At 42.0% G+C, this 24,115-nt stretch overlaps 2 protein-coding genes across 3 annotated transcripts in view; one reads left to right on the top strand and one right to left on the bottom strand.

The window, feature by feature from the left end:
* Window positions 1–1,281: 1,281 nt before the first annotated feature.
* Window positions 1,282–20,952, bottom strand: LOC136649052 (translocating chain-associated membrane protein 1-like 1). 2 transcript variants are annotated; one of them, XM_066625453.1, is made up of 12 exons: window positions 20,757–20,840; window positions 20,184–20,262; window positions 18,229–18,289; window positions 15,386–15,504; window positions 14,026–14,142; window positions 13,869–13,927; window positions 13,058–13,142; window positions 10,980–11,050; window positions 10,612–10,716; window positions 8,990–9,133; window positions 8,123–8,283; window positions 1,282–3,551 (listed from the first exon to the last, which is right to left on the bottom strand). In XM_066625453.1, exons 3-12 carry the CDS (start codon window positions 18,266–18,268, stop codon window positions 3,475–3,477), a joined length of 978 nt encoding a protein of 325 aa, XP_066481550.1. In that variant the 5' UTR covers window positions 18,269–18,289; window positions 20,184–20,262; window positions 20,757–20,840; the 3' UTR covers window positions 1,282–3,474. The 2 variants fall into 2 exon arrangements, with proteins under 2 accessions (XP_066481550.1, XP_066481549.1); XM_066625452.1 differs by lacking the exon at window positions 20,184–20,262 and having other exon boundaries at window positions 20,757–20,952.
* A 468-nt stretch (window positions 20,953–21,420) lies between these two features.
* The window catches only part of ZMYND8 (zinc finger MYND-type containing 8), a 128,401-nt gene continuing 125,706 nt past the window's right edge, over window positions 21,421–24,115 (top strand). Inside the window, exon 1 of the mRNA XM_066626507.1 lies at window positions 21,421–21,483. The gene's annotated coding sequence lies outside the window, so the exon portion shown is untranslated. The remainder of the gene's footprint in view (window positions 21,484–24,115) is intronic.

Below are 24,115 nucleotides of genomic sequence, written 5' to 3'. Positions count from 1 at the left end.
TTCCACCACCTTTGATCAGATGTTTCTTGCCTACCTACGTACCATACCAACTTCTAACAGTAATATTTTAGCAGTTTGTAAAAAACTCTTTAAAGCTTATCAAAAGTATCTTAAGGCACAGGCCCACCTTTTATTTAATGCATTTGATAGTACATAAAACATCCATCAGTGCAGTGCAATGACATAGGACAATATGATATGTAATTGAAGTTCTCATGCCGCAATAGGATTTTTCTTTCAGTTTACAGATAACAGGTGTACACGTAAACAAGTATTTATACACAATACTTGTATTTTAAGGACATTTTAGATAGCATACATTTCAAATAACCAAAAGTGTTGCTTCTTGAGAAAATAAAAAAGTCAATTACACATTTTGAAATCGAGAAGAATTGCAAGTGCTGGGAATTTAATTCTGACAATACAGTTACTGAATCAAATGTTTTTGTGTAAGTATGAAATGTAGTTCCAAACACAGAATAGTTGATAGACCACCCAGAAATTAATGAGCACTTCAGGTTTTCAATTCTTGTTTGATACATACATACTGAACTATGCTAAAGTTTTAGTTATAGAAAAAAATTGGTATTACTAACATAAAACATTTTATACAATACAAACTTCAACCTGAACTCCCAAAGTGTCCACAGATACCATCCTGAGGATGCAACAGTATAACTGGCTTTTGGACTCCTCTGTTAAACAGTTCAGAACTATAAGCATGCTGATCAGAGAAAGTATTATCTTCTGAACAGTTTTGATGAAAACATCTTAAAAGTTTCTGCTATGCTGTTCACAAGATCATACTTTTAAAATGAGGCATTCATCATTATACAAATAAGTTTTAATAAAAAAATATATTCTAGTTTTATGGTAAAACGTTCAGTAGAAATATACAGGATTATGAGAACTCACAAAATTCTGGTTCGTTTGCACACAGAATGGGTTGGCAAATAAGGAAGATGGGCTCGAATTCTGAAAAGCATTTTGCATACAAATGATACAACATACAAAAAGTCTCACTGCTGTATCAAAAGTGTGATTTCATCTACATGGCAACATCTAAATGCATGTGATTGAATGGTTTATTGAATGCTAATGCAAATTAAAGAATGATTTAGGTCATTTGTTTCTCACAGGACTGTGGTCAGGATTGAGGTGTAATTTCGTACTGAGCAGATACATTGATCATTGTACAGTCACAGCAGATTGTTCACATCTACCCCTTTCCCGATGTTTAGCATGCAGGTTGAATAATCCTGATGTTTAATAGAATGTGAACACAAACTATCTGAAGTAAAAAGCAAACTTCCTGCCTGCATATATGGAAAAAAGGATTATACTTGTGCTATTTGGTACCTTTGCTATTACATACCCCTGCTGAAGGATTTGTATGCATCTGTTAAGACATCTGCCAGAATCTAAAGGTTCTTTTTATACATAGTTGTTTCAGTGAGCAGAGTTCTTATGTATTAAGCGCTTCTCTATTAGATTTTAATACCATGTTGCAGTGCCTATGAGAAATAGTATAGGCTGCTATGATACAAGTCAGTTATGCAATTACTGAGAGTTTCGGTAGTATACAGACAGTTAACTCATTAGAGGTGCAGACATTCATCTGTCTTCCTGGGATCATGCCACAGTCTGATTGAATGATGAAAGTTAAAGCCTTCGCAGTGCAAGCCTTCACTATGCATGATTACTTGGAAGTAAAATCCCACTGTTCTCAGTAAATTTTACTGCTAGGTAAGTATGCACATGATTGCAGCCTTAGATGACACAAATGAAAAACAGGAAAAAATAAACCTTGCATTGTTTTTGTTCAATTGGTTGCTGGTCTTACTGGAGTTTTATGAAGTAGCACATCAAAAGGACAACGGCTGTAGCTGTCCAAAGACAGTTTAGAATATGCAGTTTTGGAATTGCATGATAAGCATCCATTTGCCCTATCTACTGACAGAAAATGAAGACCTAGCCCCTTCCTCCCAGGCTTCCAGGAGAGGGACTGGGAAAGCAGAGGAAGAAAAGTTCCTAAATGAAAGCTGGAGCATAGTAAACTACTTTTGGGTCTGTAGATCTATATTCAATGATTAGGATCGAAAGACCCATGAACCAGGGAAGGGGGAATTTAACTGGTTTCATTTCAAATAGCAGCCCCCCCCACCGCATGATAAACTTAATCTCCTTTCAATTTCAAGATCAAGGCTGCAACAGGAACAGCTGTTCAAAATAAAACAATTGCACTGGGATAGTGCCAGCTCCTTGCAACAGTGCTAGCTCCTTGCAATACTACAGGTACCTCTTTGCATCTCAGCCAGTATAGTCTCTCAAAACAATTTTTCAAGACTTTAAAAGTATATCAGGATTTTAGAACGATAAAATGCACAATTACTAAATAGTGCTAACAATGTATGATACACATGCATTAATGCAAGGGTCAATTTTGGATGAGAAGCTTTGGTTATAATTGAGAAACAGATCCAGTGCCTGAAATGGTTTGATGAGCCTCAGAGTCTATTTCTGCTGTTGTATGATAACAAAAACTTCATGTCTATTGAATACACTATAGAAACTGGCTTTTATATTTGAAAAGTTGTTCTGAAATCCTTACAAGTTTGCATGTTAATGACTAAAATGAATGCTTTAAGTATCAAGGGGCCATGGATTTCTAAATCAGAATAAATCAAACTCTACCACCATTTTTACAGACATAGTTTCAACATTTATTTTAAAATACTTTAGAGGCAATTTCATATGGGACAAGCTAGTTGTTAAACTGCATCAGAAGACAAAATCATGAGACCAATTCTGAAAATTTGGTCTTGAATAGTTACTTAGCTGTTGGTCTCAGAATAGACATGGTGTTGAACTGGCAGTTTTCCCATGCCGAGGATAGTCATTGATTTAACCCAAGAAACAGGCAACATGTCAGAGCTTCATGAACTTTAAAACAGAAAAAACACATTTTAAAGTGTCTCTGAAGAAGAAACATTTCAGACTGTATAATAAAGAGAAGATGGTGTACAACTTTTCCTAAGAAAAATAAAAGGTCTAATAAGTACTTTTAGTGCTAATTAAGTTCAGAAAATAAAGTTTCTGAAAACTACTTTTTATAAAAAACTGAAAGTATTTAAAACTTCACATAAAGACACGACCAATTTATGAACCACCCTAGGCCTATACTCCAAACAATGCAGCACTGAAGTATGAAACTCAAATTTCCATTTTAAAAAACATCCACTTTTAAAGAAATTAAAAATGGCAACTCTGGTTATGTTAAATAAATGCCAACTCATGATGAAATATTCTCACAAAAGGCTTTGTATTGATAAACATAATTTTAAAAATATATTATTTCACCCACTATCCTTTAGGAAACAAAGTAAAATAATTTCTCTCCACTGTCTGTGGTGATGGAACTTTGTTTTTAATTAATGTCTTTTGTAAAAACAAAGTCTTTTGGATCCAAGTTTCTCACAAAACTTTTGTTTTTCTTCTTTTTCTAGGTGATGTACTCTCTTCAAATTTTACTGCTCCATTTACAAAGTTACCTGTAATAAAAGAAAAAATCACCACAGAAATTATGATGACATAAAATCATGGCAACTACTTCTGGTAGTACAGGACACTTATTGAGACTACACTTTTGTGCCAAAGACAGTGAACAAATGAACTTGTTTCAGGCTGCAGTCCTACAACACTTTTCTGGGAGTAAGTTGGATTGAACACAAAAGGACTTACTTTTGAGTAGAAATGCATAGCACTGCACTATAAGTTACGTATGAGGTGCATACCACTAAGCATGGCATTACAATGTCAGTTTATATGAAAGATATTTCTCCTGTGCTTTATTGTTTTTTGCTCTAAAATTTTCACAACATGTCCCTTAAGAATCATTCCCCCAGAAAAGACAATCCTGAACAACTCCTGAAGTAACTTTACCTGCCCTTCAACTACGACTAGACTCTCCTATTCTACCAAGTAGTTATTTCTCAGGAGTACTTTTAGCCAGTGCATCCTTACACTCGGTTGGTTGATATTGCCAAAACATGACCAAGCATCAGACATCCTCCTCTGCAGAGGCTGCTTACTTAAACAGCTCCTGTCCGCTGCAAGTCAGTTTTGTGCTCTTCCCAAACCAGCTTCAAAACGATATTTTAGATGCAAGAGTAAAATTACACCTTGCCTCAAACCAGAAACTATAGAAGCACACAACATGGAAGGGAGCACATGGTGCCAAACCAAAGGTCTGCATTTGAACTGACCCGCTATAAGGAGTAATTGAATTTAAGTACTCTTTCAAAAAAATCAAGTAGGAAGATGACTATTTAACCTGTAATTAATACTGCAATAAATTTGTTTGCGAAGACAGTGAAGACTTTTTAATCTTGTTGGATGTAAAATTTCTTTGCAGCCAGAGAAGCTGAAGTGTTGAGCTCTTCTGTTTAAGAGGCTTATTTTCACCATTGTTGATTTTATAGTAATTTTAAATGTAGGGAGCAGTCCAGGGAAGATATATCTTAGAGGAAGGAAATTCTAGTGTGTAAATTAATGCCAATTATTTCCACAAGCAGACCTTTATATACTTTCCTGTGAACTTCATCCCCAATATTGAAATGGCAGCCTTGCACCATTCTCATGCGTCTGCATACCTTTTCTGCATCTTACCTTATCTACTCAATTTATGTTTAGAGCTCTGGGTTGGGACCACCTCCCCTGTGCTCTTCACAGCACCTAGTGAGCTGATGGAACAACATAATCTGAGTAACTGTGCTTCCATCATGTGGTATTTTTAAATGAGGATTGTTTTTGCTCTAGACTCTACCACAAGCCAAGACTGCTATCAGCAGCTCTTTTCAGAGCTGCTTATCCAACTCAATGGTTAAATGGGGCTAGCATCTACCCCACAGTGTGACTGCGGGTTCTCCCGTCAAACATACCACATTGTGTCTGGCTGCAAACTGAGGGCGTGTACAGGCCCATGGTCTGATTTTTTCAAAGAAGGTAACTGTCCTTGAATGGCTGGACAAACTGGACGTTGACATTTGATCAAGTCTAATCGATATACAAGTCCATGTATTTTATACCATATGCTAAATAAATAAATCCAAATGTAAAGAAGAAGGGGAATGGGTGTGTTTGTAATCAACAGTCACATGGTCTGTATACTTTTGAAAAACCTCCCATACTGTACAGCTGTACTTGCAGAGAATTTTTCCCCATATGACTGGGAATCCTGAACATGAACAGGCTTACCTATAACTAGTTCTTTGAGAGGTTATTTGCACAGACATATGTAATGGAATTCTGTGCATGCATAACAGCTGACCCTGGAAGCTTCCAGAACACTGTTGTGTTGTGCCCCACTTCTGAGTGGGGGAACTTACTGTATGCTTTGAAAGCATACAGAGCTTTCAAAGAGCTGGGAGACAGGTGTTCAGAAGGGATAAGCATGTGTCTGCACAGATGAATTAACTGAAAAACAGTTACAGGGAGTGACGTGTCATCCTTTTATGCTTTCTGTGCAGTTAAACACAGAGAAGACTACCTAACTTCCACTAACTTTGATGGGATGCAATTGATCAGAAGAACAAGCCCTGCAGAACACCACACTCAAATGAGTCAGTTCTGACCCACATGCCCAGGCATAAGTTCTTAAATTTTGTCAGCAGTATCGATCACACTGCTGCTCTGTTTCAAGAGTGAAATACTTCTCATGATTGCAGCAAAGGTTGAAACTGCTCTGAAGGAGTGTGCTTTTAAGGAAGATGGTGGCTCACTCTTAGCCAAATGGTAAGCCAGGAAGATAGGCGTTGTTACCCAGTGAACCAGATACCAAGTAGGAACATTTTTGCCCTTGCAATGCCCTTGGTTACAGTTGAATAGCTTGTTTGCCCAGAATAATGCAGACCTATGAACACAGAAAGAACGGGCTTGCTTAACATCCAGTGCGTGCAAAGCTTCTTCTGAAATCAAGTTTTGAAAGAATGCAGGTAATATCAAGGCTTGATTCATGAAGAAGGCTGAGATGACCTTAGGCAAAAAGGCAACATCTGATTGCAACATTACTTTGTCTGGATGGAACTGGATGAATGGAGGCCCAGAATACAGAGCAAATAGTTTGGTGCTGAATACCCATTAGAAACACTGTCTTGAAGGTGTGCAAGTATATTGACTGCAGTCATAGGCTCAAATGACTTGCCCATATGCTGGAGTAGCACCATAGACAAGTTCCAGATGAAACAGAAGGGTTGATAGGTGGAAATAATTTAACAAGGGCCTTAAAGCCTTCTAACCCGATGAAAGAAAGCACAAACACATTCTCTACTGCCAGATGAAAGGTAGAGATAGCAGCAAAGAGCTCCAAGAGATAAGTTAGCTGAACATGTAGATACTGTACTGCAGAATATTTTGGATAGAGGTATCTGTTGGTAGAAAATTGAGAGATGCTATGTAGGTACAGAAGAATTTCCACTTTGCTAAATAAGTACTGTGGATCAAAGATCAAGTGGGCCAAGAGGTCCTTAAATCTTAACTGATACCGGTTAAAGTCAGATCCTCCACGTTGTCAACATTTTAACGTCATGCTATTTTAGGGGCAGTTTAAAACAATAAAAACGAAACACATATATACCACCTACATGGCTACACCTGATAAAAATAACTGATAAAAATGTTATTTGGTGGGCCACCACAGCAGTATCAGGACACAATTGACAATGAGCTTGCACATTAATTTCCCCCAGAAATTAGCAGGAGATGTGGACCGATGGCTGAGCTACTAATACTCCTTTGCTGCAGTTACTATGTCCCATTCATTTTGAAGGAGCTGCAATGAGCTCCCTATCCCCATATTCATGGTAACTAGTCAAGATCATTCCTGACTGCAAGCACCTACCTCTGCAAGGAATGAAGTGTTTGGTGAAGTGCTCCGTTCTACCTCATCTACTTGGAGAACATTTTAAGTTGTCTACAACATGACTCTCAGAAACACAGGAGACATGTCATATCCTGGGGGGAGGGAGAATGCTGCCCCACAGTGGTGGTAGTTTTATAAAAAACAATTGAAAGGTATCAGAGGGAAGTCTTCTTCATGACATTGCTTAAACTGTGCTGACAAACTGAAGAATTGGACTTCTGCTCTGGCTCTCATATGGGGAAGATTTGTGCACACAGTGTCTCTAAAGGAAGAACACTTAGCAGTTCTGAAAGCTTCCAGGGTCATCTCGATGCATGCACAGAACTCCACTGGGTGCAACTAGACCACGGCTCAATGAATTTATATCTAGCAGCCAACCTAACTTAGGAGCCAGAATTTCCCTCCCCTGCATATTTCCTCCTGTAATACACAGGCAATGCACAATCTCTTCCTCTTCAACTAAAAAGAAATGAAACCAAAAAGGAAAAAGAAAGAACTAAAAATGTTTGACTTTGGAAAATGAAAAAAATTAAGCAAAAAACAAAAAGATGGTTCAGAAATCTATGTGAGGATTAGGAAATATGGACAATAGAAGGGGTGGATGAGAAATGGGGTTGGGGTAAAGGTAGGCTAGAAACAAGAAGAGATTTTGAAGAAACACAAGAATGACAAAGGAAAGGAAGTTGGGTAGAAAAGCTATGCAGGTAGATTTTGTAAGTGCCGATTTGTGCACAAGTACCTTCTCTTCTCCCCACTCTTTAACTGATGCCAGGTGGCAAAAAAGTTATTGCACGTTCTATCCCAGGCACTCACCTAGTACATTGTTAGCCACCCCCTACGCCCTTTCTCATGGGATAACTGTATAAACAGAAGAGGGAAAAGAGCATCTTTTGGCTATGCCTGCTGCTCAGTTGTGCTGGTGAACTGAAATATGTGGGTCTTTCAGACTTTATACTGAATGCACAGAAGTACATGCAGTCCTTCTCCGCCTGTTTAGACAACTTCTGAAAAAAATACTATTGTACAGTCTATTCTTCTCACTGGCTGTATTCTTACAGGATAACCTACACTCTGTGTTAAGAATTATTATAGATTGGATAGAGTAGCATATGTCTCAGTGTAACACTGCACTACAGCAGCTGCTAACCTGAGCACTAATCTGTTTCCTGGCTCTGAAAGTATAAGTTTGAGGATTATACTTACCTCTGCTTAATTCCTTCTTTACTGGTTTACTTCTTGTGGTGTTTGCTTTCTTCTTAGGAATCTGGTTCTGTACATGTTCTCTCCATTTTTTTAACTGGAAATTGATGAATTTCCACATCATCCAAACTTGAGTCAAACAAATTGCAGCCAAACAGCTAATTCTAATAAATTTTAAGTTAAAAAGAAGTTAGCTACAAATAGTTATGATTGCAAACTTGAAATCTGATGTAAATTTTAAAAGGTCAGACATAATGCACCAAATTGGTCTAAGTTATGTTGGTAGAAAAGATATCTGAAGGGCTCTATGATAATGCAGAAAGTACTCAAGAAATAATCTAAGGCAGTAGATGCCAAACGGTGGGTAAGGACCAACCAGTGGGTTGCAACCTGATTTTTTTGGTGGGTTGCGAAACTGAGAAGCTGATGGCCAACAAAGAAAATGTACTGAACCCCATAGTGACCAAAACAGACCAGCATGTATGCATGTACTTGTGAGTAGGTGAACATGCCTTGGCCCACCTTAAAAGGCGGGCTCAGGCAAACACAACCCAACCAGAATGGTCCAGATCTGATGTATGTGGAACATAAATACTCCAGAAGGCGCCCCCTCCCCATAGTAAAAACAATAAAAACAAAGGCTTGAGCAGCTGGTAAAGTGAAACTTTTTTTAGCCTTATGAAGCTAAGTGGGTTCCGATATAGTGTCACTTTAAAAAGTGAGTCCCAGTGCTAAAGTGTTCAGGAACTGCTAACGTGAGGCTACTTGAAAAAATTATAAAGAATATTAATAGAGCAATAGAATTATCCTGCAAGAACCTACAAATTTAAAGGATATTCTGATACATTTAATCTTTTAATTTCATTATACCTAATAGTAAGTATGTTGAAGTTTCCTTCTACGATAGAAAAGCCAAGGTTTTCTGCACTGGCCAGACCAAATCCAAACGTGAGTACTGACAAAGTTATGGTCAGAAGTCGAGCCATCACAAACAGCAGAGCCCAAAGAGTAAATCTGAAAAAGGATCACAGTAAATTGAATTTTGTCCCCTCCTATCAGTTTTCACAAACCTATTATCAGGATACAGGTGGGACCTCAGCATCAACTGATTTGGTATCCACCAATCTGACTCACCATTGATACCGAGGTCCACCTTTAAATGCCTTCTAACAAAGAAAGAAAGCACCAAAGTCCAATTTCCCACTTTCATGCTGTAAAAAAAAAATCATAATTTAATCCCACTAGATTCCATTATTCACCCCATCTAGTGGCTAAATGAGGTAGTGACTATATCAATGCATTCTGGGGCAACAATAGAAGAGCAAGAAACCTGGAAGTGGGTCTTTTAAGCTATTTTTCCAATGATTTGGTATCCACTGATTTTTTAATCCACCAGGGCCCCGTGGATAATGAGGCACAACCTTATTGCTAGTCACTTCTACAAACTACTTTTATAGCTTACTATGTGGTGAAGGACAATTATCCTACAAATATCAAATCTCTTTGTAAATGCTTAAGACAGCCCGTTGCATGCCCTTCTTGTCTTATAGCCATTCTGCTCTGCTCTCCCCTTCCATTTTAGAACTATGAATAAATTTATTATTCATATCCTACTTCTAACCACAGCTGCAAACTGTAGTTTGAATATGTATTATAGTTAGCATTAACGTAAGTATAAAGCTAACCACAGTTAACGCCAAATAAACATGAGGATGGACAGCATACAAGAGAAGAGGCTTTGAGTCAGAGTGCTCTCAGTCTCCTAGTCATTTAAGATTTCTAGTTAAGACTTCAGGAAAACTAGGTATTTTTCAATGTTAAGCCATTTCTGCTCAATGCTGCATTTACACAACAGGGATCAAATGTATACACTTGTGAGCCAGGCAAAAATGGGTTAATCGGGAAGCAAATAAGATGCTTCACTAAATGCCATAAAACATACCTAAGAAGAGTGAAAGGAATTTAGATGTTCGCTTGACTTACTACACTTTCATTGGTCTAGAGTAGTGGTTCCCATCCTGGGGTATGTGTGCCCCCAGGGTACTTGCCAGGACCTTTAGGGGTATTGAAGAGTTAAACAGTGATGAAGAATTGAACAGAAAAGAACTGAACAGTGATGGAGAAAGGCAGGTCCGTATTAGAATGCCTTGTGGAGCTAATATGAGGGGTACAATTTATGGAAATGGACTGCCAAGGGGTATGCAAGTGAAAAAGTGTTGGGAACCACTGGTCTAATCTAGAACACCGTTTCTCAAAGTGTGTTCCTTGGATACCTGGGGCTTCCTGAGACCCCTTCAGGGGCTCTACGAGCACACTATCAGTGGCCATGGCTCAATATTCTGTCACTCTGTGTATTTATCAGTGCTCTTGGAGCTCCCCAAGATCTAACAAATATCATAAATCTTATTGCAGTTTTATTATCCCTATGTCTGGAGTACTCAAAGAAAACTAAACGTTAGCATCAAAAGGACAGCAACAGTAATAAAAATTACCCTTTCTGCTTGTTTTCATTGCTGAAGTAGAAAAGGCGTGAGGCATGAAATATAAGTTCCACAAGATAATGAGGTACCAGCAAAATTAGACCCAAACGTTGAAGGCTGAAATAAAGAGAAATATTTCCTTCAAAATTTTAGTTTACAATGCAAAGTAATAAAAAATTAGGCCCAGTGTGGTCTAGTGATATTTAAGTTAGCTGCACAGTAGGGAGGCAGGTGCTTAGACACACAATGAGCATGGTGGCTGGCCAGTTTCAAGGTGATATGGAAATATTAACATTCAAGCTTTAGTAGGGAGAACCATGTTTCTTGTACAGTACTTTGCATAGTATAATACACAACAAACGTAGCTTATAAATACTTACTTCAAAATATAGGCACCAGATATGTGGGCAATATAAAGGCAGATATAGTGCAACTGTCTTGGAACATCTTCCTAAATTTATATAAAAGGGGAAAGACAACTTGTTACATTTTTAAAAGACATACAAATTAGTGTAAGATATATCAGCTCTTTGTTCATCTGCTCTAGTCAGCAAACTATTTTCTTGATTTTTGAAGTATGTTTTTGCTTCCACAATGGACTAGTAACAGGCACAGAATTAGCCAAAAACAAGGACAATATACTATATCAGGAGTGGTGAATGTACTGCACACAAAAACATTTCGTTGGCATGTAGCGCTGCTCACTAAATGCAAGTGGAAACTGGATCACCCCCTTCCCTCCCTATAAACTCCATGTGAGAATGGATCAAAGTGCAAAGGATGTACTACCTTTTAAATTTTAAATGATGCAAAAGGAAAGAGTACTTTAGTAGCCCACCCCTCACTCCATACATGCACAGCATTTAAAGTTTATTTATGAGAAGTGTTGCCTGCAGCTTGCTTGGCACATGCTACTTCTGCTTGATATGAGCAGTAATAATAATAATAATAATAATAAACTTTATTTCTATCCCGCCCTTCTCCCTAAAGGGACCCAGGGCGACTTACAACATATTAAAACAGATTAAAACATAATTTAACAAGCAGATAAAAACATATTAAAAACACAATTAACAGAAACCATAAAAACAGTAGTCAGATAAAAGTCAGAATAAAAAAGAGCACGAAACAGCATTTCATGGAGGAATCAGGCCTGTAAAAAGCAACTAAAAGATGTATAAAAGATGTTAAAAAGGCCATGAAATCAGAAGGCTTGTTTGAACAGCAGGGTCTTCAGGCCTCGCCGAAAAGTCTCAAGAGAGGGAGCCATTCTCAAGTCAAGGGGAAGGGAGTTCCATAACGTTGGTGCCACTACTGAGAAGGCCCTGTTTCTTGCTGCCGTCCCACGTACCTCCTTAGGCAGCAGCACTTGTAAAAAGGCCTTCTCTGATGACCTGAGAGGACGAGCTGGATTGTACGGGAGTAGGCAATCTCTAAGATACCCTGGCCCAGTGCAGTATAGGGCTTTAAAGGTCAAAACCAGCACCTTGAATTGGGCCCGGAAACGAATGGGCAGCCAATGCAGCTGCTGGAGAAGCGGACTAACAGAGTCAAACTGCCTAGCTCCAGTGACCACACGGGCTGCCGCATTCTGCACTAACTGCAGTTTCCGAACAGTCTTCAGGGGCAGCCCCACATAAAGCGCGTTACAATAATCTAACCTCGATGTCACCGCAGCATGGATCACCGTGGCCAGGTCTGCACGATCCAAGTATGGCCGCAGCTCGCACACCAGCCGAAGCTGAGCGAAGGCCCCCCTAGCCACAGCCGCCACCTGGGAATCCAGGAGCAGCTGCGAATCCAGGCTGACCCCCAAGCTGCGGACCTGCTCCTTCAGAGGGAGTGCAACCCCATTCAGAGCAAGCCGATAATCCAGCACCTGCATCAAGGATTTCTGAACCAGGAGAGCCTCTGTCTTATTCGGATTTGATTTCAGCTTGTTAGCAGAGAAATGGACCACTTCAATCTCAAGCACAAACAGCATGGACCAGGCAGGCTGCAGATGGCACTTGTGGTAAATAAAAGGACGTGTGTGCAAAAGTTAAATTAAGAACGCTTTCAAGTCTTTTGTTCTCTCCCCATTAAAAATATGTAAAATACAAATAATGTTAATTCACTGCTCAAAATTCCCTTGAGTGTACAAGAAAGTTTTTTAGAGTGTTATTGCCAATTTGGGCACATATTCTCAGAATGGTTCACCACCCTTGTAGCAAGGGGAAGGTCTAATGATATAGTACAAGTTCCTACAGGACCTTCTTGAAACAAGATATACAATATTTAGTTCCACCCATTTTTGTCTCCCCTCCAAATTTGGAACCCATCTTCTTTGTACTGAACATTGTTTAATTTTTGTTCACATATTTTGATCTTAAAAACCTAGTGTAAAACATTTAACATTATAACTAAGGTGATCTTATTAACAACATCAGTGCTTTAATGACTGAAATCATAATCATACCTTTCTAATCTTTTGGAAGTATAGTTCTGGTAGAGCATGAAGCCAGTAGGCAATCTGACAAATATAGAAGAATTTAACCTGAAAGCTAAAAAAGAAAAAAGATCTGTCCATAAAAAATGTTATTCTTATCCAAATTATTTTACTTTCTCAAGTTCACCCACATAAGTTAAGGACAGCAAAAGCTTTGATCTGCCAAACATTATTGCAACAGAGCCTATGCAGATAGCAGAATCCCTCATTGAAAAGTTTCAGAGAAAGTATAGCAGCCATAGTTCTTCAATACACACAGACTCTGAGTACTGTACTCAAACCATAGTTAGGCAAAACAAACTATGATCGACTTAACCAGATTTAATTGCGATTTAATTAAAGCTTTCACTTTCCTTCACATGCACAAAAGATGAAGACAAGTACTTGAGCCCACACCTCTCCCAGACTCATTCGTTAGTGGAAAACCATGATTTCCTATTGCATCTGAACCTGGCTACCATCCTCCTGATTTTCAGGAACTTGTGAATTAAACTGCGCATCATCAGACTGCGCCTGAAGACTTCTCTGAAAGCATCTTTTTGGCCATGGTCTGCAGGCAAGTTGGATCACTTAATTGAAAAACATGGCAATTCTTGTCATGACGATTCAGTACTTCTTTCAGTGAGTAGATACAATTTAAAAAATTAATATTTTAGACTAAACAGCAAGAAGGCATTCAAGTCTGGTTTAAATAGATAATGTTTAAGAATATCAGAAATCTGGTTTAGCAAGTAAAAAGCAAACTAGATGTTAAACCAAATGAAGTAAAAAAAATACTTACAACATATGAACATGCGGATAATCTTTCCACAATAAAGTTGGATTTGTTGTAAATTCTTCCTAAGGGAGGGGGAAAAATATAAGGTTAAGATTTGGTAAGTATTTTGGGCTAATGCACATTTAAAATGAATTTGAAAAAAAGAACTTGACTTACTTACTGCAGACAAAATACTTGCTCCCCAGACAAATGAAAACAAGTAGAAAAATGCTAGTTGCCCTGATTCATTGAATTTGCTGTGCTTCGTTTTGGACAAGTGAAGACGTCTATTAATTTTCTAGAAATTAAAAAAAACAAAAGACACAGGGTATTTGGAAGGCAGTGGTTTTCTGTCAAGTTCTGTAATGCAGATCAACTCAAGAAGCTATTCTATCATCCTTGTGATGCCAATGAATATCTTCGGCATTCCTATTCAAATGCATCTTCCCAAATTGGAATTCTAGTGACTTGATTAATAGTAACAGAAGGATCTCTTTAAGCTGGGGAACAGGCAGCGAAATGACTAACATTCAGACACAGGAACAGCCACTAAAATTGACTGGCAGGAGAGTCAGAACAGAAAAAAGAAAACATTTCTTTACCTAGTGAATAAATACTCTATGGAACTCCTTGCCACAGGATGTGGTGATAGCACCTGACTAAGATGCCTTTAAGAGGGATTAGTCAAAGTTACAGAGAAAAAGTCAATCGCAAGTTACAAGTCAGGATGACTACATGCAACCTATAAGCTCTAGATAGCAGCAGCAGAAAACAGCTATCTGCCTGACTGCTTCCTGAGGCATATGGTGGGCCACTGTGAGATATAGGAAGCTGGATTAGATGGAGCCTTGGCCTGATCCAGCAGGGCTTATGTTCTTACTCTGTTAGGGCCTAGCTGGCGAGGAGAGAACATATATTCCACTTGCTGCCCTGTTCTGAATGCTGTGTTGGTACACATCACACCCACTTTAGAAGCAGCGTTCCTAGTCTGGTAGAAATGCCAAGGAAGAAGAATTTATCCTCATCTCCTGAACACTCCTCAGCAGGGGTCTCCAAACTTTTTGTCCAGAGGGCCACATCAAATATCTGGTACAGTGTTGAGGTTTGGAAAAAAAGATTTAAAGATAAAATTTATTTAACTAAATTAGAGATGGAACTTAGATGAGTGAATAAATGAATGAATGGGCTCATTCATTCAACCTCTCTGGCCTTTGAACACCCTCCAGATGCAAGCAGAGTACAGTTCCAGTCATGTTTGGCCAAGCTGGTCAGAGGCTTTCAGGAGACAAGAGGCTTGCAGCAGGCCAGATAGAGGCTTGCTGCAGGCCACATCTGGCCCTCAGGCCAGGGTTTGGAGACCCCTGCTCTACAGCAATGAAGCACTACTAACTGCAAGGAGTTGATGGATCTGTTTAATCTATGGAGAATTCCTTGATCAACTCCTATAGTTCAAGCTAGATGCATTTATTAAAAAGCCATATCAAAACTAGGTAAGTAGAAAATTCAACATATTCACATCCATTTAATAATTGTAAACTTACATCCAATATGTATTCCTGAATCACAGCATGCAGAATAATAGCTATAAGCATATAGAAAAAGACAGTAGCCATGTCTTTTGGACCATATTCATAGAAATATACTGGCTCGGGTCTGTCATCTGAAAGAGACAATATATTATTATTAAAGTAGTATCCAACAATACGTAGTCAAGAGTAACATCAGGCAAAACTAGAACACAACGCTGATTTTGCTTCAGCAGTGATAGTATTCTCAAATTAATGTATGACATTTTTTATATGTAAAACTGAAATACTTCACTAACATTGCATTAAGCCTAAGAATTGATTTGTTGATCTCTATTTTGCAGTGTAGGACAAGGGTTACAACCACCCTGTATTGGAGGAAACAGAAAGCATGACTCCCGCATTGCTTTCAGCAGATTCCTTGCAGCTCCACCAAAGGGACGTTGTTGAATAACTTCCAGCCTTAAGCATGGTGGGAAAATGCTCTCTCTTCTCCCACCCATAGCATGAGGATAACAAGCACTTCACAGTCTAGCTTTGCAGCTGCAAGGACACAACTGATGGGAAAAGGAATGGAAGATCCCCACAAAATGTGAGAAGAAACTGTTGAAAGTGGACCTAATAACAGAAGGGTATGCAAGATAGCATCATCTTCTAACTGGAACACATACATGACAACATAAAAATACCTTATCATTTACACCTGGCTTTTTATAAGAACCTTCTCAAGGAAGGAGAATGATAAAGGCAGCCTGGGCTATACAAAATATCAACAGTGTTAAGGTGGCCTGTCTACATGCACTGATTTCAGGATGCTTCGGCCATATAGCGCCTGTCAAGTTTCCTCAGTACAAGAGAGCTGGGGGTTAAAATCACCCATTGCTGCTCTCCTCTCAAGGCCCAGCACCTGCCAGAATATCTGAGCTGCAGGCCATCTCCTTTATCTTCCCAGACTTTGCTAACTCCTTGTCAGTACCGTAGGATCCTTCCATCTCTAGAGAGACATCTTGGTCAGCGGGGAAAGACATTCTGACCCTGTAGTTAGGGTAATCAAGTGACTGTACCTTTCGCTGCTTCTCTTGCTGTTTTTGGTTTTTAGGAACACTGGTACTCCAGAGGTAGATGGGCCCTGATGTCACAAGTTAGTCGGGTGGAGGAGGGATGTCCAATTAGTCATATTTTCAAGAACACAGGCCTACATACATTCTGCCATTTTAAAAGCTAGACCAGGGGTGCTCACACTTTTTTGGCTTGAGAGCTACTTTGAAATCCGGAGATCTACCAGTTTTTTTTACAATGTTTGCGCCATCATAACATAACATTTATGTGTACAATGTATGTTGGTGTACCTTGAGCCCCACTGAGTATAATAGGACTTACTCCTGAGTAGACATGCCTAGGATTAGGCTGTGAGGCTGCAATCCTAGCCACACTTACCTGGGAGTAAGCCCCATTGAGTACAATGGGCCTTACTCTCAGCGTTTCCTCCCAGAGGCACCTGAAGGGGTGGTTGGCACTCCGCGATCTACTCATTTTGCTTTGCGATCTACCGGTAGATTGCGATCCACCTATTGAGCACCCCTGAGCTAGACCTATTCTTGATGTATTTGGGGTACTTAATCAAAAAATGACATCAGCTTTGCAAGATTGGCTCTAGATTGGGGGGCACAGGTATGGCTTTGGCTTCCAAGTGAGGAAGCTGCTTGAATCAGTGTATAAGATGGCTATGCTGTACCCCCAAACTAGAGCCAATTGGGCAAAACTGATACCATTTTTGGATTCAGCACCCCCCAAAATAGCCTAAATTTAAAGAGTTACTGGTTCACAGAACTGCTGAGCTGGAAGAGGCCCTATTTACATTTAAAAGCCGAAATGTTTGTTTTCATTGTCTTAAGTGATAGCTATCTGCCTTGGGGGGACTTGTCTTTAAAGCATGGGGTAAACAGTATTTTAAATGCAGTAAGTCAACACTTTTAACCTACCTCTGTATAATAGACTTTGGAAATAAGGGAAACTATCTGCTTTTTGCATAAACCAGTTAAACAATATTTTTCTGGACAGATCTTGAATGGCCCCAAGTCACTTTCCACATTTACCAACCTTACAGGCTCCCTTGGTGTTCTACTCCACTCCCCACCAGGGCACTCTAGGAAAGAAGTGGAGGAACATCTCTATTCCTAAAGCATCCTGGTCCAGTGCCAGGGACCAATGCCAAGGGAGTCCTATAAAACAGGTAAAGGTTGAACAGGGGGCTCAGGGAGAGTGGGTTTTTTTTTTAAACAGAGTTATGGGAGAAGGGGTACCTAGACTTTGACATTTGGAATTATCAGACACCCTTTTCATCCATTAGTCCGCTAAATCAGTGGGTCATTGTAAGCAATACTGATGCTTAATTTTTTTAAGTTCCCACTAAGCAACTAAAAGTGAAGATCAAGACTTTTAGATCAAAAGCCCCTTCCTCTTAAAATGAGTTCATTCATGCTCCTGCCATGACTCTTATGCCTGAACCTGAGAATATTATCCCTCTTCACTCAAATCTTGCAAACCTCAACTTTTCCACAGAGCTTTTGATTAGCCCCCTATCTTTCTCATTGCTAAAATGCACATTATAAGTTCTGTGGGGCAGGAATATCTTTTCTTTTTGTTAATTTTGTAAAAACGACTGATAATTCTATGAAATAAAAGAATCACTATAGAACAATTAACACGATGGGACTGATTTTGGAGTAAAAATGCATACATTAGGCTGTACTACAAACATGCAATATTAACCCAGACAGAAAAAATTCAATGCCATTGTTTAAAAAGATGTCACTCTATATCTGTAAAATGTGCAGAAAATTTAATTTTAATCTTACCTGTGGTATAGGTAACATTGTACTGAATAGTAATAAACATGATGGCATATTTGGCTGTAACCTAAAATTTAAAACACAAATACAATAACAGATGCTTAGTATATACAGTGCAATACTTGTCCATTTGAACATTTCCCCTAAGTTTCTACAGCAAAATTCACATTTCTTATAAAACCTGCATTGGTTGAATTAAACTTGCATGTGTTTTGAATTTAGCTTACACCTAGGTAACGGATAGAGTATGTACAAACTACATTCTTATGTCCCACTCTTATGTGGCATTGCTGCCACTTGAACTATGTTCAGGTGCTGGAACACACTTTATAGTCATTGCAAATGACAATACAAGTGTAAATAGCTGGATGTTTCCAGACCAACACTGGAGACACCAGGGATGCCCCATGCATAGCAGCAGGAAGACAGTGGTGAGTCTGCAGGGTGGGCATAATGGGGCAGGGGTTAAGTGTAATGGTGTAACAGGGAAGGCCAGGGGCATGTTAGAGGTGGGAAAGGGTGGCACCAGGTACAGGCAACTTGCACAAGATGCTATCCCCTCTGAAGTGAGCAGACTTGGATCAGGACACTGGTATTTGACTCTAAGCCGCTGAACATCAGAGTGTAGTGCTCACTGGGAAGGGGCAAGAAGTATCCCTGCAGTTATGCTGCAAAGTACTGTACCTCAGAAGCACAGCACATTTGAAAGGTATGATCCCCTTTCCCCTGCTGGTCTAAGCCTGGGGCTGAAAGAAAACAACCCAGTTCTGGAGTGGGGAGGAGCGCTGCTCCTGAGTACAACTGCTAAAGCAAGTTCCCAACTTTTCCTTCAATCTCAAGTTTAGTGCTGTAGGGGAGGGAGAGGGATCAGCCCCACAAATATGTTGTGCTTCTGAGGTCCTTCAGAGGAACTGTGGCCCAATTCTATCCAACTTTTCAGCACCAGTGTAGCTGCAATGCAAACTCAAGGTAAGAGAATAAGTTTTGTCTTACCTTGAGGAGGCCTCTGACTGCCTCCCCGCCACAGGATGCAGTGCACATCCCATTGACACAGCTGCACTGGCGATGGAAAATTAGACAAGATTGGGCCCTGTGACTGTAAAACTGAGGATATGCTGCTTTACACAAAGGCATGCACATGTGTAATGCACATATATGCATTGTATCTTCTGAGGCTGGTGCAAACACTACAAGTCCCTCAACCACAGTTACTGGATTAGAGGCCATCTGTCAACTCACACATCCTATTCTCTTCTGGGCAGTTGTCTTACCCATTGTCAATTAGTACCAGAATTAACTATGGTTAAATCTAAACTCATTTGCTGCTAACAAATACTGGGAAACCAGTTTCAAATTCTGCCTTTAAGTCCTGGTTAGAAGTGAACCCAGAAGCCATCCTTAGCTACATTTAACATGATGGCAGACAACTACTAACCCTGGGTAAGGGGCAGGGAGAGCACAATTCCACAACGCAAACCCTATCCCTTAAGGTAGTTTTTCTCAACCATTGTTACTTATACCACTGGTGGTACTTAAAGTGGTGACTGGTGGTACACATGGGACCCCTACTGCCAGACAGCAAGGCCAGCAATGCAGTGTGATAAGAAGCAGTAGGAGGCTCAGCAGGCAGAAATCCAGCATGAGCTTGTCACATGTTTGAAAAAGCTATCCTGTCTGCCTCTTACTGGTGTTTGTTAAGAAGTAACTGGCAATGACAAAATCACTAGTTACTTCTGGCTCTGCCCCTCCGACTGCCACTGGATAGGAGGTAACATCCCGCAAGCTTCTGAAGGTGAGGGGTGCTCCTATCCACACTTACTTGGCAGTAAGCGTCATTGACTACTGGTGTTAAAATCACAATCTGCCACACTTCTGCAAATGCAGTGACATTCACATGTAATTAAAAACAAAATACACATTGAAACAAATGGGGACCCAAGTGAAGTTGGCTCACGACCCACCTAGTGATCCACAGTTTGAGAAACACAGCTCTACCCACTGCTGGCACCATAGGGGGCTCCACTGACGGTAGCACCAAGTCTAGTTTATTAAGAACAAAATACACATTGAAATGAATGGGGACCCAAGTGAAGTTGGCTCATGACCCACAGTTTGATTAACACTGCTCTACCCATTGCTGGCACCATAGCAGGACTCACAGATGGTAGCACCAGGTATAGTTTATTAAAAACAAAATACACATTGAAATGAATGGGGACCCACGTAAAGTTGGCTCGCGACCCACTGTTAAGAAACAGTGCTCCACCCACTGCTGGTCCCAGATGGCCTCTTGCAGGATGGGAAGCGGAGGGAGGGGCAAGAAACTCGCCCAGGAAACGTGCGGCTGCGCGCGCATGAAGGCGAGCGAAGGCTGATAGCAGCAGCAGAGGAGGCGGCCAGAAAAGGAAGCACTCGACCTCAGGCCCAAAGGAAGGGGTGGGGCGGGGCAGCGCCTGAGAGTGGGGGGCAGGAAAGGGGCGCGGCTTGGGGCAGGTGCGCGCGCACTCTCCTCCCCCTCCCAGCAGCGATACTACCTCGAACATGAGCCCCAAGAGGAGGCCCATAGACAGGCAGGACACGGCATCTGCGTGGTTCTGGATGACGAACTCGTGGCTCAAGACCGGCGGGCTCTTGTTCTTCTTCCGAGGCCCCATGGCGGCGGGCCTCGGCGAGCTCCACGGCTCGAGGAACCAAGTTGAGGCGCGAGACACCAACTGCCGCCTCCACACTCCCCTCACGCCCAGTAAACACTAACCGACGCTGGGACCCCGCCCCCTCTCCTCGCGAGGCTTCCCGCCTTCCTTCTCACGCTCGTCCAATCACCGTGCTCCCACGTATCTTGACTGACAGCTCCGGCGGCGAATCGCTGTGCAGGGCTGGAGATTTACAGCTACCTACACAACCCCTCTTCACCTGTCGCCCAGTAAACACTAACTAACGCTCGGGCCCTCCCCCTCTCCATGCGATGCTTCCCGCCTTCCTTCTCACGCTCGTCCAATCACCGCGCTGGGGCCTCTCATGACTGACAGCTGCTATAGCGAATCGCGGTGACGTGCTGGGCAGGAGGCGGGCTTTCTAGGGAGGGAACGCGAGGACGGGGTTGGTGACCGTTGCAACGGTTTTCTGAGGAGTGCGCGGCACCGAATTCTAGCCACTCAGGGGCCCCCGGAGGCGGGGCCTGGCGAGCGCGTAGTCTGCCCCGGTGGTGGGTCGAGGCAGTGTGTTCTCTGAGGACCTTTAACCGGGAAGGAGGCGCATCAGGTACTGAGGGGGGCTGTGAGAACGGAGCTTGCTCTGGAGGAAGCCCCGCTGGACACAGAGGCACGCGTAGGCAGGGCTGTGAGGCGGGATGGCTGAGACTGCAGTGCTCTCCATACGTACCTGGGAGTAAGCCCCGTTGACTACGATGGGGCTTGCTTCTGAGTAGACAGGCATAGGATGGGGTTCTGAGGCTGCAGTCCTGTCCCCACTACCTGGGAGTAAGCCCCACTGACTATGATGGGGCTTGCCACTGAGTAGATATGCCTTGGATGGGGCTCTGAGGCTGCAGTCCTGTCCACACTTACCTGGGAGTAAGCCCCACTGACTATGAAGGGGCTTGCCACTGAGTAGACCTGCATAGGTTTGGGCTCTGTGGCTGCAGTGCTCTCCACACTTACCTGGGAGTAAGCCCCATTGACTAGAATGGGACTTGCTTCTGGGTAGACATGCCTTAGACGGGGCTCTGAGGCTGCAGTCCTATTCACACTTCTCTGTCACATTTACCTGGGACTTGCTTCTGAGTATGCATACATAGGATGGGGCTCTCAGTGGGTAAGAAATGGGGGGCAGTGTTCTTCAGCTTTGGGGTCTGGAAGCCTCAATTGTGGGGTCACAGCCACTTTCAGGAGTGAAGAAGGTTGAACATCACTGGACTAGAGCACCACCAGTTCAAGGGGGAGGTGTCTGGCATGCCCCTTATGTCTCAGGAGATGATGCCCCTGTCCTGCTCAGGTTCTAAGCAATGGTGCTAAAACAGCTTTCACTATTGCCGTGCTTTTTCTGCTCTGTCTTATTAGTATATTTGTTACAGTGAACAGGGCTGAGAGGGTGTAACGGGTGGTGAGTGAGCAGCAATGGAGTTGGGGTGGGTGGGGATCCTGGGAGGGGTGCAGGATTGATAAAATGGTCCCCAGTCTCATGCTTGATTGATTAGGGTCCTGGCATGAAAAAGGTTGGACTAGAGCACTACTAGGTCAAGGGGGAGGCATCTGGTGCACCTCTTCATGCCCCGAAAGATGGTGTCCCAGTCTTGCTCAGGTTTTTACCAGTTGTTCTAAAATAGCCTTCACTAGTAACTTCATGGAAGCCTTTTCTGTAATAACAATGGTATTCAAACTGGGGCGTTGCGACGCCCCAGCCTGTGGGTCCTGGCCTCTGCCCCCTTAAGGGGCAGGGGCAGCCAGGAGACAGGGGGAAGGCTGTGGTGTGAGGGGGGCTGCAGTGGCTTGGGTGCACTTGCACAAGCCTCCTGTAGCCTCCCGGGGGTGCGGGGAGCCCTGTGCAACCTTCAGCAGCGCTCCCCAGGTCAGGAAAAGTGAAAGCGGAGTGATCGCGCCCCACTCCGCAAAACTGGAAGCGGAGCACAGTCGCTCCGCTTTCCCTTCTGACAGGGCTGCAGGTACTGGGGTGCACCATCTGAGTAGATGGAGAGTCTGAGTAGATGGAGACAAACTCCCGGAGAGTTTGAAAACTGCCATGTAATAAGGATATTTGATTACAGTGAACAGTGCTAGGAGGGCATTATGAGGAAGGGGAGACCGCAGTGACTGGGTGGGGGGATAGGGGCCAGGGAGAGGGGGCAAGATCAACAATGGGGTTCCCAGTCTCACGCTTTATTGATTGATTGGGGTCCTGGCACAAAAAAGGTTGAAGACCATTTGGGGGGGAAGGATCCTGCGTAACAGGGCTAGGAGAAAGTACCTTGTAAAACTATTTCCTGTAACAGAAGACTTCCCTGGAACTGGACGGCATCTTACTTTGACATGGTGTAAAGCAGTGGGCAGGTGTAGGGGTATTTCATAAGGGTGTACGGATGGAGCCTCATTATTTGCGAGGGTTCTGTTCCTGGAACCCACGGGAGTACCAAATTTCCTGTGGAACCAAGTCACATGGAAACAAGTCACGTGAAATTTGGGCTCTACCCACCTCCAAACACGAATGGAGTCTTTCTCTGGTTATGTCCGGAGCTGTTCTAAGGCCCATGGAGGTCACGCACAGCCTCCATGGGCCTCAAAATGGCCTCCGGAGGTACTAGAAAAGCACTTCCAGTTTTAAAAATATTGCAAATAAAGAGGCATCACCTGTATTCACAACCCCACATACCAGGGGTGTCAAACACAAGGCCTGGGTGCCAGATGCAGCCCGGGGAAGCTTTTTATACGACCCTCAGGCTTTCAGCTGCTGCGTAGTGCTGAGGTGTTACTGCTGGAAGGGCAACCCACATGAAAATTGAGCTCACACATATCTTGAAACATGATAAAGATTCGTATATTTTCTCTTTTGTTATTTGCAGCTAATGAGTTCCTAAGTGATAAAAAAGTTTATTTTTGGTTATGACCTGTTTAATGACATCACTTCTTGCCTAATGAAATACTTCTGGCCCTCAGCAGGCATCATGAATGGTTTGTGGCCCTCCATATGAAATGAGTTTGACATCCCTGCCACATACAGTATGTTTGTTTTCTTCTGTTTTAAATTGGAGCGCACAGGATGCAGTGGCAGCCATTTTCAGCATTGCTAGAGCCCTGTGCACCAGGCAGCTCAGGACTGGCCTATAAGTGTTATCACTGGACTACCTGAAGAGATCTGTTACAATTTATTGCACTATAAATCAGTAATACAGGGTAGTGGT

This window comes from Tiliqua scincoides, chromosome 4, assembly GCF_035046505.1.
Source record: "Tiliqua scincoides isolate rTilSci1 chromosome 4, rTilSci1.hap2, whole genome shotgun sequence".
Taxonomy (NCBI): Eukaryota; Metazoa; Chordata; class Lepidosauria; order Squamata; family Scincidae; genus Tiliqua; species Tiliqua scincoides.
This window is presented reverse-complemented; position numbering and strand designations above follow the sequence as displayed.